This window comes from Oncorhynchus keta, chromosome 35, assembly GCF_023373465.1.
Source record: "Oncorhynchus keta strain PuntledgeMale-10-30-2019 chromosome 35, Oket_V2, whole genome shotgun sequence".
Lineage (NCBI taxonomy): Eukaryota > Metazoa > Chordata > Actinopteri > Salmoniformes > Salmonidae > Oncorhynchus > Oncorhynchus keta.
Genome location: NC_068455.1, coordinates 21,729,000 through 21,743,682, shown reverse-complemented (window position 1 = coordinate 21,743,682; position 14,683 = coordinate 21,729,000). Strand labels below are relative to the sequence as shown.

At 41.9% G+C, this 14,683-nt stretch overlaps 1 protein-coding gene across 2 annotated transcripts in view; it reads left to right on the top strand.

The window, feature by feature from the left end:
• LOC118368133 (leucine-rich repeat and fibronectin type-III domain-containing protein 5-like) overlaps window positions 1–9,139 on the top strand; it is a 51,568-nt gene extending 42,429 nt beyond the window's left edge. For both annotated transcript variants that reach the window (XM_035751931.1, XM_035751932.2), the window contains exons 2-3: window positions 2,807–4,214; window positions 7,443–9,139. In XM_035751931.1, coding sequence (XP_035607824.1) covers window positions 2,827–4,214; window positions 7,443–8,427 — 2,373 coding nt within the window. In that variant the 5' untranslated portion in view covers window positions 2,807–2,826 and the 3' untranslated portion in view covers window positions 8,428–9,139. The remainder of the gene's footprint in view (window positions 1–2,806; window positions 4,215–7,442) is intronic.
• Window positions 9,140–14,683: the final 5,544 nt, after the last annotated feature.

Below are 14,683 nucleotides of genomic sequence, written 5' to 3'. Positions count from 1 at the left end.
ATCATACAGGCCTGTGGTTTTGGCATGTGTCAGTGTCAAGTATGGTCTGGCTGACTATGATGATGGACCGTTATGTCGACATGATCCCATTCACTCTATGGCACGAAATTAAATTCTCCTGTCAGAATTTTTCACACCTCATCACATTGACTTTATTTAATTTGCCCATCATCCTTCCTTTGTAGCTAGGCAGACAGGCAGACAGACAAGCAGGCAACCAGGCAGCCAGTCAGGCAGCCAGTCAGGCAGCCAGTCAGGCAGCCATGCAGGCAGCCAGGCAGGCAGCCAGCCAGGTATCCAGGTAGCCAGGCAGGTAGCCAGGCAGGTAGCCATGGAGTCAGCCAGGCTGAGAGAGTAGCGAGACACTTATCTTGTCATTCCATACTTTCCTCAGTGTAATTACGGCGGTGATACCTTCCCTCATGTCAAGGTCATGTGCTAGATGTGTCCGCTGCAGTCCACAGATCAGGCTAAAGCAAGATGAAACAGCTCCTCTGTTCGGCACCCCCACACACTTCTAATGCTGAGTGAGTGACCCCAACACATTACTCACTCTGGGGGTAGAGAGCAGAGCAGCAGGGGATGTGTTTAAAAGTAAACAGCTCTGTTCGGAACTATAGTGTATGGACAGGCTAGTGATTCATGTAAACACACATTTCTTCTTTCTGTTCGAATATTTAGCCAGTTTATAGTTGTACTGACGTTATTTAACCAGTTTATAGTTGTACTGGCGTTATTTAGCCAGTTTATAGTTGTACTGACGTTATTTAGCCAGTTTATAGTTGTACTGACGTTATTTAGCCAGTTTATAGTTGTACTGACGTTATTTAGCCAGTTTATAGTTGTACTGACGTTATTTAGCCAGTTTATAGTTGTACTGACGTTATTTAGCCAGTTTATAGTTGTACTGACGTTATTTAGCCAGTTTATAGTTGTACTGACGTTATTTAACCAGTTTATAGTTGTACTGACGTTATTTAACTAGTTTATAGTTGTAATGATGTTATTTAACCAGTTTATAGTTGTACTGACGTTATTTAACCAGTTTATAGTTGTACTGACGTTATTTAACTAGTTTATAGTTGTAATGATGTTATTTAACCAGTTTATAGTTGTACTGACGTTATTTAACCAGTTTATAGTTGTACTGACGTTATTTAACTAGTTTATAGTTGTAATGATGTTATTTAACCAGTTTATAGTTGTACTGATGTTATTTAACCAGTTTATAGTTGTACTGATGTTATTTAACCAGTTTATAGTTGTACTGACGTTATTTAACTAGTTTATAGTTGTAATGATGTTATTTAACCAGTTTATAGTTGTACTGACGTTATTTAACCAGTTTATAGTTGTACTGACATTATTTAACCAGTTTATAGTTGTACTGACATTATTTAACCAGTTTATAGTTGTACTGATGTTATTTAACCAGTTTATAGTTGTACTGACGTTATTTAACTAGTTTATAGTTGTACTGACGTTATTTAACTAGTTTATAGTTGTACTGACGTTATTTAACCAGTTTATAGTTGTACTGACGTTATTTAACTAGTTTATAGTTGTACTGACATTATTTAACCAGTTTATAGTTGTACTGACGTTATTTAACTAGTTTATAGTTGTACTGACGTTATTTAACTAGTTTATAGTTGTACTGACGTTATTTAACCAGTTTATAGTTGTACTGACGTTATTTAACCAGTTTATAGTTGTACTGACGTTATTTAACTAGTTTATAGTTGTACTGACGTTATTTAACTAGTTTATAGTTGTACTGACGTTATTTAACCAGTTTATAGTTGTACTGACGTTATTTAACTAGTTTATAGTTGTACTGACATTATTTAACCAGTTTATAGTTGTACTGACGTTATTTAACTAGTTTATAGTTGTACTGACGTTATTTAACTAGTTTATAGTTGTACTGACGTTATTTAACCAGTTTATAGTTGTACTGACGTTATTTAACTAGTTTATAGTTGTACTGACGTTATTTAACCAGTTTATAGTTGTACTGACATTATTTAACCAGTTTATAGTTGTACTGACGTTATTTAACTAGTTTATAGTTGTACTGATGTTATTTAACCAGTTTATAGTTGTACTGACGTTATTTAACTAGTTTATAGTTGTAATGATGTTATTTAACCAGTTTATAGTTGTAATGATGTTATTTAACCAGTTTATAGTTGTACTGACATTATTTAACCAGTTTATAGTTGTACTGACGTTATTTAACCAGTTTATAGTTGTACTGACGTTACTTAACCAGTTTATAGTTGTACTGACGTTATTTTGCCAGTTTATAGTTGTACTGACGTTATTTAACCAGTTTATAGTTGTAATGAACTTATTTAACCAGTTTATAGTTGTACTGACGTTATTTTGCCAGTTTATAGTTGTACTGACGTTATTTTGCCAGTTTATAGTTGTAATGAACTTATTTAACCAGTTTATAGTTGTACTGACGTTATTTTGCCAGTTTATAGTTGTACTGACATCATTTCAACCAGTTTCTAGTTGTACTGATGTCATTTCAACCCGTTTTTATTTGTACTGAGCTCAATCAATTTCTAGCTATACTGGTGTCATTTCAACAAGTTCTGACCCCTGGGTATTGTCCTACTAAATGGACACATTATACAAATGGAAGTTCAAGACTGGGGTGAAATAAAACTAAGTATCAGAGCATCTTTGACTCAGGCTGTCAGTGTCACTGCTGGTGTCATGAAATTAATGAAATAATCTGGTTCAGATGATAAATTATCTATTTTTCTCTCCCTCTCTCTTTCTTATGTTGCAGGTGTTTGAACCTGACTTACAATGGAAAAACTGCTGGTCTGTCTGTTGGTTATCGGAATAGCAGTGAAGGCCCAGATCTGTCCGAAGCGCTGTGTCTGTCAAATACTATCTCCCAACCTCGCAACCCTCTGTGCCAAAAAAGGGCTCCTCTTTGCCCCCCCGAACATTGACAGGCACACTGTGGAGCTGCGGCTGGCCGACAACTTCATCACCAGCATCAAAAGGAAAGACTTTGCCAACATGACCAGGCTGCAGGACCTTACCCTGTCCAGGAATACCATTAGCTTCATCACGCCGCATGCATTCGCTGACCTGGAGAACCTCCGCGCCTTGCACCTGAACAGCAACCGTCTAACCCGGATAGCCAACGACACCTTCAGCGGCATGTCCAAACTGCACCACCTCATCCTCAACAACAACCAGCTGACGTTGATCCACCTGGGGGCCTTCAATGACCTGCTGGCCCTGGAGGAGCTGGACCTGTCCTACAACAACCTGGAGTCCATCCCCTGGGAAGCTATCCAGAGGATGACCAGCCTTGCCACCCTCAGCCTTGACCACAACATGATCGACTACATTCCTGAGGGGACCTTCTCTCTTCTCCAAAAGCTCAACCGCTTGGACGTGACCTCTAATAAGTTACAGAAACTCCCTCCTGATCCTCTGTTCCAGCGGGCCCAGGTTTTGGCCACGTCTGGGATCATGAACTCTCCCTCGTTCGCGCTGAGCTTTGGTGGGAACCCACTGCACTGCAACTGTGAGCTGCTGTGGTTGAGGCGCCTGAGCCGAGAGGATGATCTGGAGACATGCGCTTCACCGCAGCATCTCTCCGGACGCTACTTCTGGTCTATACCTGAGGAGGAGTTCCTGTGTGAACCTCCTCTCATCACCCGGCACTCCCATGAGATGCGGGTGCTGGAAGGCCAGAGGGTGGTCTTGAGGTGCAAGGCCCGGGGGGACCCTGAGCCTGCCATACACTGGATCTCCCCAGAGGGGAAGCTGGTGGCAAACTCCTCCCGAACGCTTGTGTACACCAACGGCACCCTGGATATTCTGATCAGCACAGTGAAGGACACAGGATCCTTCACCTGCATCTCGTCCAACCCGGCAGGTGAGGCACATCAGACTGTGGAGCTGCTGATTATCAAACTCCCACACATCTCCAACAGCACCAACAGCATCCAGGAGCCTGACCCTGGCTCCTCTGACATCTCCACATCCACCAGGGCTGGGGCCAACGGCAGCAACCACACTGGAGACACCAAAACTAGCACAGATAAACGGGTGGTCATCGCCGAGGCCACGTCCTCCACTGCGCTGATCAAGTTCAACTTCCAGAGGAATATACCTGGGATCCGGATGTTCCAGATTCAGTACAATGGCAGTTATGATGACTCTCTCGTTTACAGGTAGGTTCTGTTCAGTCCCCTCTTGGTGATTTTATTGACCGGATTTGTGTATGAAATTCGTGGTGATTTCATTTCAATCAAGTGCACTTATAGTATTGGTTCAGATATGTTTTTATGGAGATTCATCTGTGCATAATATATATTTTTTTTCTCAATCACATTCACACACCATGCAAACCCAAAATGTTTTTTATAGGCTTTCAACATCTTTAAAATCAACCAATATTCAATTTCAATTACGGTAGCCACAATCTGAGATTTAAATATGTTTAGCTAGTAGCTCATGCTAGATTTGTGGGATTGTAATCTATTACATTTCATGTTAGGCTGTTGTACAGTGAGCGATTGTATTTGCACAACAGAATTGAGTAAACGTACAAATATTTTCAAAAAATACATGAGAGTGGAATTACAAAAACCAAATCCCAATGTTATTACATCTGTTTTAGATCCTTTGTAATCCTTGAAAATTAATTAGTAAAACTCCTGCAAAGCAAAACTCACATCCCCGCATTGGCTCAGAGCAGGCGGGCTGTGTGGCAGTGGGATCAAAGAAAGTCAGCAGTCTCTCAGTCATGATTTCATATAGATTAAGATGAGCTGAACTCTGCATCGTGAAGCTGCACAAAACCGGCCTGTTTTCTCTGTGATGTGAATAGGATATTATTGAATTTCGAAGAGGTCCTCAGTAAAATGGCTATTTCAGTCTCAACAACTACAACTAACTGGAATTGCAATGGGCACATGCAGTACATGGATTTACGTAGTTGGAGAACTCCAATGGGCAGGAAGAAACCATCTGCGGTTCATTAACGAATACATCTGTCACTTTTTTATGTTGATCTAATAGGGAAGGATCAATCCCTTTGCTCTCTTTGCCTGTAGAGGCATGAATGGAAACCAGTCCTATATCTTTTGAGCATAGGGCGTGTAATGGCTGGCTGCAGCATCTATCCTCAGAGAGTTGGGAGTGGCGAACACCAGGCTTCTTTTTAAAGGGTTTCTAACATTAGCGTATCTTCAGGTTCTGCATTGAACAGTATTACTAATTTTCCACTAACATAGTCTTAAAAATAACGTATTTAAAGCTTCACACAACTACAAAATCAAATGTTTTCCTCTCACTAGTACTGAGTTTGTGTTCTTGTGTGTATATGAAGGATCACCAATTGTCTCTGGGTTACATTGACCTTTTGAATAGCATGTCTCCTATCCCACAAGCACAGGCCATTTCAGTTTTACTATAGTTTTCTCTATAGTTATTTCCAGGGGCACAACTTTCACTGGAGACTGGGAGGACATGCCCCCCCCCACATTCTGAAATTGCATTTTTGTCCCCCCCAGTTTTAGAATTGGAATGTGATACAAAATGAGGCAACGGTATGATTTAGGACCATGCGGACACCTCCGAGCAGTTCGGTAGGCTATTTGGAGTGTTTTACTTACTGGATGAAAAAAATCTAATTATGTCCCCCCCACTTCTAAAACCAAAGTTGCACCTCTGGTTGTTTCACCTGCACACAGTCATTTTCCTTTCAAGCATATTTATTACTCAATGGGGGGGGTGATTAAAAAATGTGGGCATCAAGCAAATTGTACAGCAAGCTTTTATGTGCACACAAATCAGGAGAATGAGCCTCTTTTAAAGCACTCTAACTTGGGCCATTTTAGCCAGCAAATAGTCCTGTGGGGCAGGTAATACCTGGCTCAGATGTGCTTAAGGCATAAAAGAAACAGCTTCATTCAAATTAAATGGTCCCAATTTCCATGTTATTGTCCAATAAACACACCCAGGCTAACATAACAATTTTGTTCAAATTATGTCTCGTCTGTGTCTCATGTGATTTTAAATATTTTTAAACTAAAAGAAGAAAAACTTTCCATTAGCTGTAGATTTCGATGACACGGCTGGATGGAGATGTGCTGTGCACATTGCCCGATGACTGTTGGTTGATGTCAACCTGCATGTGAAGTCAGCCTACATTATCTTGGTTTGACAACCTCAGGCTCAGCAAATGTTAATAGTAAATGAATCAGTGGAAGTGTTGTTTACTTTTTGGGCGCCATTGTTTTTATCTTTTACATTTTAATAGCTGCACAGTAATTTTCTTGACAATGTACAGTACTCTACTGGTAGAGAGCCACGTTACGTGCCTGCCATAAGCTAAGTTTTCTGTATGAAAGGATTCAATTAATTGAATTTCTTTGGCAATGCAGTCAGTTCCATGTGGTTTTGAGCATCGCACAATCATAAACAACAAAGAAAGGGAAAATAAATACAGTATTTACTGGTTATTCTGTGACTGTCACAGTTTGAAAGATCGATAAAGCTAAGCATTTTTAAATGACAATGACAATCTCTGCCAAGTAATGTTGTTGTAACTCCTTTTTGTATAGTGATGAATACGTATACACTCGCTACTGTAAGTCACTCTGGATAAGAGCGTCTGCTAGATGACTAAAATGTAAATGTAAAAATGGATATCTCTTCACTCAAATTACCATGACTGGCTTAGTCTTTCCATTTGTCAGCCATTTCTAGAATGTATCAATGTGTTAACTGTTCAGAATTTTATGGCAGTTATTTAAGACCATTAAATTCTCCAAATATTTGTCAGAAGATGGTTAAAAAAGAGGGAAGGAATGGGCAGGCCTGAGAGCATTGTTCATTAAATGAGTCCTTGCTGGTTCTTAGAGTGAACAGTCCTAGGCAGACATAGCGAGGACAACTTTAATAAGAGAGATAATAACACAGCTAGCCACCAATAAATGCTGCTTTCTTGGCCACTTTCTTCCAAATAAAAAAACACCACAATGGCAAAGACAACATTAGAGGTCAAACAATATTCAGGAATATAAATAACATTAGCATTCACTTAGTCAATGTATGCTGTCTAATGTTATACAGGAATATTGCACACACACTGCTGTAACATCTTGAGGTTGTTTATGTTGTCTTTGAACATTTTAGGTTTCATTGCTCTCCAAAAATATATTCATTTTTATTAGCCTTGTAGTTTTGGGATAATGAGATATTATATAACAATATTTATAAAATGCAGCAACTAGCATTGTTTTAAGACTATAGGAAATTGCTTGCCAGAAACAGAAGTACATTTTAACAATTGGTAAGAAAAGAGTATGCATTAATGACATGAATTGTCTTTATAACACATTTCATTTAAATCCACATTGACATATCTTTCCTTTGTCCTTCTCTCCTCTCAGAATGATTCCCCCCACAAGCAAAAACTTCCTAGTCAACAACCTGGCTGCTGGGACGTCGTACGACCTGTGTGTTCTGGCCATCTACGACGACGGTATCACCTCACTCACCGCCACCCGCGTGGTGGGCTGTGTCCAGTTCACCACCGAGTCTGAGTACCTGCGCTGTCACTTCATGCAGTCCCAGTTCCTGGGAGGCACCATGATCATCATCATCGGTGGCATCATCGTGGCCTCTGTCCTCGTCTTCATCATCATCCTCATGATTCGCTACAAGGTCTGCAACACCACTAACTCGGGCAAAGGCACCCTTGTCACCAACGTCCACTCACAGACCAATGGAGCGCAGTCTCAGGGGTGCACTGTCACACCCTCTGTGTCCAAGCAGGCCATGGGAGGGTCAGACGGAGGGGGTGGAGGATGTCTAAAGGCTGTTGGCCACGCGTCAGACACGCTAACGCACTCGTCCGAGACCTCTCTCCCAGACTGCTCTACTGCTACGTCCCAGGTGACCCAAAGCTGGAACACACCTGGATCCTCAGGGTCTCTGAAGCCAAAGCACAAGCCTGCACCAAAGCCCTACGCTGCTGCTGCCACCCCTGAGCCCAATATAGAGGCCCTCCCCAACGCTGAGACCCAGAATACCAACCGCAACAACTCCACGGCTCTGGAGCAGCCGTGCGCCCCAGTATTCCACTCCCCCCTACCCTTTTCGAGTGTCAAGGACACCCCCATATTGAGACGTGCACACCCAAGACCCTCCTCCAAGTACCTGACCTTACCGGTGGAAGGGGTGAGGGCCAAACGTAGGTACTCTCTAAACGAGGACTCGTCCAAGCACCACTGCTATGTTGGGACAACACAATTTGGGAATATGTGGTCTAAGCGGAGTATGTCCATGAACGGGATTGTACTTCAACAGGAAGATATAGACAGTGTGAAGGCGACCTTTTCCAGTTCAGAGTGGATTCTAGAAAGCACTGTGTGATGTGTGCGTGTGCGTGTGCGTGTGCGTGTGCGTGTGTGTGTGTGTGTGTGTGTGTGTGTGTGTGTGTGTGTGTTGGGAAATCTGTTTTTGAACCATTTTCTTTTTTTTCTCCTCGGGTTTCAGTTTACTTTTATTTTCAAAGACCAACAATAAAATGGATGCTTGCCTTGTAGGAATCAGAATTGCATCCCTGCTTTCCTCCGATGGAGAAAATCTCCAGGAGGGCTCGGAGCCCAGAGCTCAGCAGTGTTTTCATACCCATACAACAGAGAAACGAAAAAGGAAAACATTGAGAAAAAGAAAACCAACATACCTGTCCACTTATACATTACATAGTCCCACTGTTAAAGTTGTGGCAAGAGAAAAGCATTGGTGCCTTACCTTTGCATAACAGTTGTCCTTTTGCCAGGAGCACCAACAGGAATTCAGCTGTCCCTGACACAGGATGTGGGATCGAGAGGAATAAGAGCGATTTCACAAAAAGCCTTTCTATTACAAGGAAATAACATTTCCTGCATATAGAGACAATACAAAAAAACTATCAAAGACTTGTTACTTGGCCTCTTATTAAATTGATATTTTTTCAAGACAAATTCAAGCTTTCTTTTCAATGACATTGATACTGCCTTTGTTTAAAGGCACAAAAAAAACTGTACATAGAAACAACATCTGCTGTGTTGTTATGTTGTGTAAAATAAAAAATATGAAATAAGTATATTTCAATGGTCTTGTGTTGGTAATCTCTTCATCACAGACAGGCTTATTCTCAGGCTAGCCCTACCATACACTATATATACAAAAGTATGTGGATACCCCTTCAAATGAGTGGATTCGACTATTTCAGCCACAACCGTTGCTGACAGGTGTATAAAATCGAGCACACAGCCATGCAATCTCCATAGACAAACAATGGCAGTAGAATAGCCTTACTAAAGAGCTCAGTGACTTTCAACGTGGCACCGTCATAGGATGCCACCTTTCGAACAAGTCCGTTTGTCAATTTTCTGCTCTGCTAGAGCGCCCCGGTCAACTGTAAGTGCTGTTATTGTGAAGTGAAATGTGTAGGAGCAACAACGGCTCAGCCACAAAGTGGTAGGCCACACAAGCTCACAGAACGGGACAGAGTGCTGAAGTGAGCAACCAAACACAAGCTAAATATCACCATGCACAATGTCAAGTGTCAGCTGGTGTGTTGTAAAGCTCGCCGCCATTGGAGTCTGGAGCAGTGGAAACGTGTTCTCTGGAGTGATGAATCACGCTTCACCATCTGGTAGTCCGACGGACGAATATGGGTTTGGCAGATGCTAGGAGAATGCTACCTGCCCTAATGCATAGTGCCAACTGTAAAGTTTGGGGGATAATTAATAATGGTCTGGGGCTGTTTTTCATTGTTCTGGCTTGGCCCCTTAGTTCCAGCGAAGGGAAATCTTAATGTTACACCATACAATGACATTCTAGATGATTCTGTGCTTCCAACTTTGTGGCAACAGTTTGTTATAGAGGCTGTTATAGAAGCGAAGGTGAGGGACCAACTCCATATTAATGCCCATGGTTTTGGAATGAGATGTTCGATGAGCAGGTGTCCACAGACTTTTGCTAATATAGTGTACCTGAGAAACCCTCTCTAAGGTTCAGTCTAACCTCATCCATTAGTCCTGAAATGTTTTTGGGTTCCCATAGCTTGTCAAATGTTCCTCAGACCTACCAGTTAAATGAAGTGAGTGTTTCCAGATGCTATTGTAGGCTTTCACTGGCGGGACCTCCATGACAGAATCCATATGGAATTATCCATACCAAGATAAGAAGATTGCAGACGTATAGTAGTAACATGCTGCCATAGTAGGCCTACTTATATTACTGGCACATTAATTCAGAGGAATCTATCAAGGTGTGGCAGGTAGCCTAGTGGTTAGAGCGTTGGAACAGTAACCAAAAGTTTGCAAGATCAAATCCCCAAGCTGACAAGGTAAAAATATTTTGGCCCCTGAACAAAGTTAACCCACTGTTCCTAGGCCGTCATTGAAAATAAGAATTTGTTCTGCCTAGTTAAATAACAAACAAAAAAAAAACTGATAGGAAATAACTACTGATTTATGGGGACTTGTCAATGTCACAGTAGTAAATCCATTTTATAAGATAAAGCTCAAATCCGTGTAGCATGGAAACTGACGTGCAGGTTTGATGATTCTCACTCACTCTACCTAAGGACACTTCAGGAGAGTTGGATCAATCTGATGCCAGATGCATGGAGCTCTAAGCCTGCTATGTCATGTACCAGTAGTGCGGGATTTACATGTTTTAGTACAATTCAAAAATGGGTTTATAATTTCTTCCACACAAAACACAGATATTTTAACCTGGACAAACGGAACAATGCTGCTGAACTAATTCTGTGGGCAGTGACATAGGATAGGACAAATAGGATGAACTTCAATGTCCCAGAGGGGAAAATTGTCTAAGACACAAAACTGCTGTATACAAAATAGACACTGTACATTAATAAAGTACATTGTTGGTTACCCATGTCATACATATTGGTGGTAGATGGAATGATAACTAGTTGAAATGACAACTACAACGGGTGGGGCTAATCCTGAATGCTGATTGGTTAAAACTGCATTCCATCCGGTGTCTATTCCACAAGTTACCAAATCAAATAAAATTGTATTTGTCACATGCACCGAATACAACAGGTTTAGACCTTACATTGAAATGCCTACATACAACCCCTTAACCAACAATGCAGTGTTAGCGAGTCTATATACAGGGGGTACCGGTACAGGGTCAATGTGCGAGTGCACCGATTAGTCAAGGTAATTGAGGTAATATGTACATGTAGGTACAGTTATTGAAGTGACTATGCATAGATAATAACAGAGAGTAGCAACAGCGTAAAAGAGGGGGGCAATGCAAATAGTATGGTTAGCCATTTGATTAGATGTTCAGGAGTCTTATAGCTTGGGCGAAGAAGTTGTTTAGAAGGCTCTTGGACCTAGACTTGGTGCTCCGGTCCCGCTTGCAGTGCCTTAGTAGAGAGAACAGTCTATGACTAGGGTGGCTGGAGACTTTGACAATTTTTTGAGATTTTTAGAGATACACCGCCTGGTAAGTCCTGGATGGCAGGAAGCTTGGCCCCAGCGATGTACTTATGCCTTGCAGTCGGAGACCGAGCTGTTGCCATACCAGGCAGTGATGCTCTCGATGGTGCAGCTGTAGAACCTTTTAAGGATCTGAGGACCCATGCCAAATCTTTTCAGTCTCCTGAGGGGGAATAGGTTTTGTCGTGCCCTCTTCACGACTGCCTTGGTGTGCTTGAACCATGTTAGTTTGTTGGTGATGTGGACGCCAAGGAACTTGAAGCTCTCAGGCCTACCGCTGATGATGATGGTGTTGAAGTCGTCCTTGGCCGTGCAGTCATGAGTGAACAAGGAGTACAGGAGGGGACTGAGCACGCACCCCTGAGGGGCCCCCGTGTTGAGGATCAGCAGGATGGATGTGTTGTTACCTACCCTTATCTTGGGGCGGCCCATCAGGAAGTCCAGGATCCAGTTGCAGAGGGAGGTGTTTAGTTCCAGCTTTGAGGGCACTATGGTGTTGAAAACTGAGCCGTAGTCATTGAATCGCATTCTCACAAGTGTTCCTTTTGTCCAGGTGGGAAAGGGCAGTGTGGAGTGCAATAGAGATTGCATCATCTGTGGATCTGTTGGGGCGGTATGGAAATTGGAGTGGGCCTAGGGTTTCTTGGATAATGGTGTTGATGTGAGCTATGACCAGCCTTTCAAAGCACTTTACGGCTACAGACGTGAGTGCTATTGGTCGGTAGTCATTTAGGCAGGTTACCTTAGTGTTCTTTGGCACAGGGACTATGGTGGTTTGCTTGAAACATGTTGGTATTACAGACTCAGTCATGGAGAGGTTGAAAATAACAGTGAAGACACTTGCCAGTTTGTACACGTCCTGGTAATCCGTCTGGCCCTGCGGCCTTGTGAATTTTGACCTATTTAAAGGTCTTACTCACATCGGCTGCGTGATCACACAGTTGTCTGGAACAGCTGATGCTCTCATGCATGTTTCAGTGTTACTTGTCTCGAAACGAGCATAGAAGTATTTTAGCTTGCCTGGTAGGCTCGCGTCATTGGGCAGCTCTTGGCTGTGCTTCCCTTTGTAGTCATTAATAGTTTGCAAGCCCTGCCACATCGGACCAGTGTCGGAACCGGTGTAGTACGATTCAATCTTAGTCCCGTATTGACGCTTTGCCTGTTTGATGGTTCGTTGGAGGGCATAGTAGGATTTCTTATAAGCTTCCGTGTTAGAGTCCCGCTCCTTGAAAGCTGCAGCTCTACCCTTTAGCTCACTGCAGATATTGCCTGTAATCCATGGCTTCTGGTTGGGGTATGTACAGACAGTCACCGTGGGGACGACGTCATCGATGCACTTATTGATGAAGCCAGTGACTGATGTACATATTCTAGTCTGTGCTAGAAAAACAGTCCTGTAGCTTAGCATCTGCTTCATCTGACCACTTTTGCTTCCTGCTTTAATTGAATTTTTGCTTGTAAGCAGGAATCAGGAGGATAGAATTATGGTCAGATTTGACAAATGGAGGGCGAAGGAGAGCTTTTACGCGTGACTGTGTGTGGAGTAAAGGTGGTCTAGAGCTTTTTTCCCCCCTCTGGTTGCACATTTAACATGCTGGTAGAAATGAGGTAAAGCAGATTTAAGTTTCCCTGCATTAAAGTCCCTGGACACGAGGAGCGCAGCCTTTGGATAAGGGTTTTTACTGTTTGTTTATGGCCATATACAGCTCCTTGAGTGTGGTCTTAGTGCCAGCATTGGTTTGTGGTGGTAAATAGACAGCTACGAAGAATATAGATGAAAACTCTCTAGGTAGATAATGTGGTCTAGAGCTTACCACCGGCTAAATTGATGACATTAAAATGTCTATTTACTCAGTTCCATCTGACTGTGCAGTCCACTGTCTCATCAGCCCAGCCAGGCTATCTATGAACTTGACCTCCACCATAAAAAGCATGTTGACATTATCTCAGATTTCTTTTATACTAACATTTCATTTTCAACAGGAGAGATTTGTATAAACCTTGCTGTCTGTCTCTCTGACATTTGCAACATTGTTTCAATACTGAAATTCGATCTCCAACTGTCGCATAGTAATGAACGTGTCAAGGGTCGAGACGATACAGACAGACAGGCAGCGTTTCTCAGCCAGTCAAAAATCATGAATCAACTGGCATAATTTTTATGGATATATTCAAAGACATGTAAATTGAAAAAAAGTCAAACTAAACAAAGTGCAGCTAGTTTACAATCTTTCCAGCTTCAGTTTGAAGTGATTGTGTTAGCTGTGTTGTTGGCTAGATCATCTGAACAACAGTGTCCTGACAAGTGAGCACATTTTCTATGCCAGGCAAAATGACGTCTCATTAGCTCATTGTTATAGATGTCTCCAAATAAATGTCACTAGAAAACAGCTTAGAAAAAATACAAATGCAGTTACTTTGCTGTTATTCTGGCTGCACTGTTTGCTGTGACTGTAAGCTTATTGTAGTTGACTAGCTACCAAGCAAGGGATAAGAATATTGCCAGCCAGTATGCCAATGGATCATTTAAAACGAATGACTGGGTTTTGTCTCTGGCAACCAAACCAATAGAACGAACGACCAGCCGGCTTGGGTAGCAACCCTAGATTTGTGTTGGGACTATATCCTGTGGAAGGATGAAATTGTATAAATAAATTAATCAAAATAACGTTTTTAATGAAAATATTTCAATCATTATTTGAATATGTTGGTAATCTGTTATATAAAAGTGAGAATGACCTCGAAGCCAGTGTTTGAAGGATATATTGACACAGTTTGCCGGCCTTCGACTTTGTCTCGGGCCTTACAATACTGTGCCAATATATCCTCCTAACACCGGCTTCACGGGCATTCTCTCTTAAATAATAACCGACAGGTTGTAATGATGTCATTTCAAGCAGCTTTGCCAGCTGGGATGAGTATACTGTCAGGATTCATACACGCTCCCATTTGTCTCAATCAAGTAGGTTCCTGGTTTTAGTCTTCGATCTCTCACATCAAAGCACTAGTGTATGACTAGTTGACACATAAAGACTTGAAAGTTGAGTCACCTTTGGGTACATTTTATGGACTATTTGTCATTCTATTGCACTATAGCTCTATAATGCATCTGCAAACCATGCCTATACATGTCAGTAGACACAAAAGTGTCACCATAA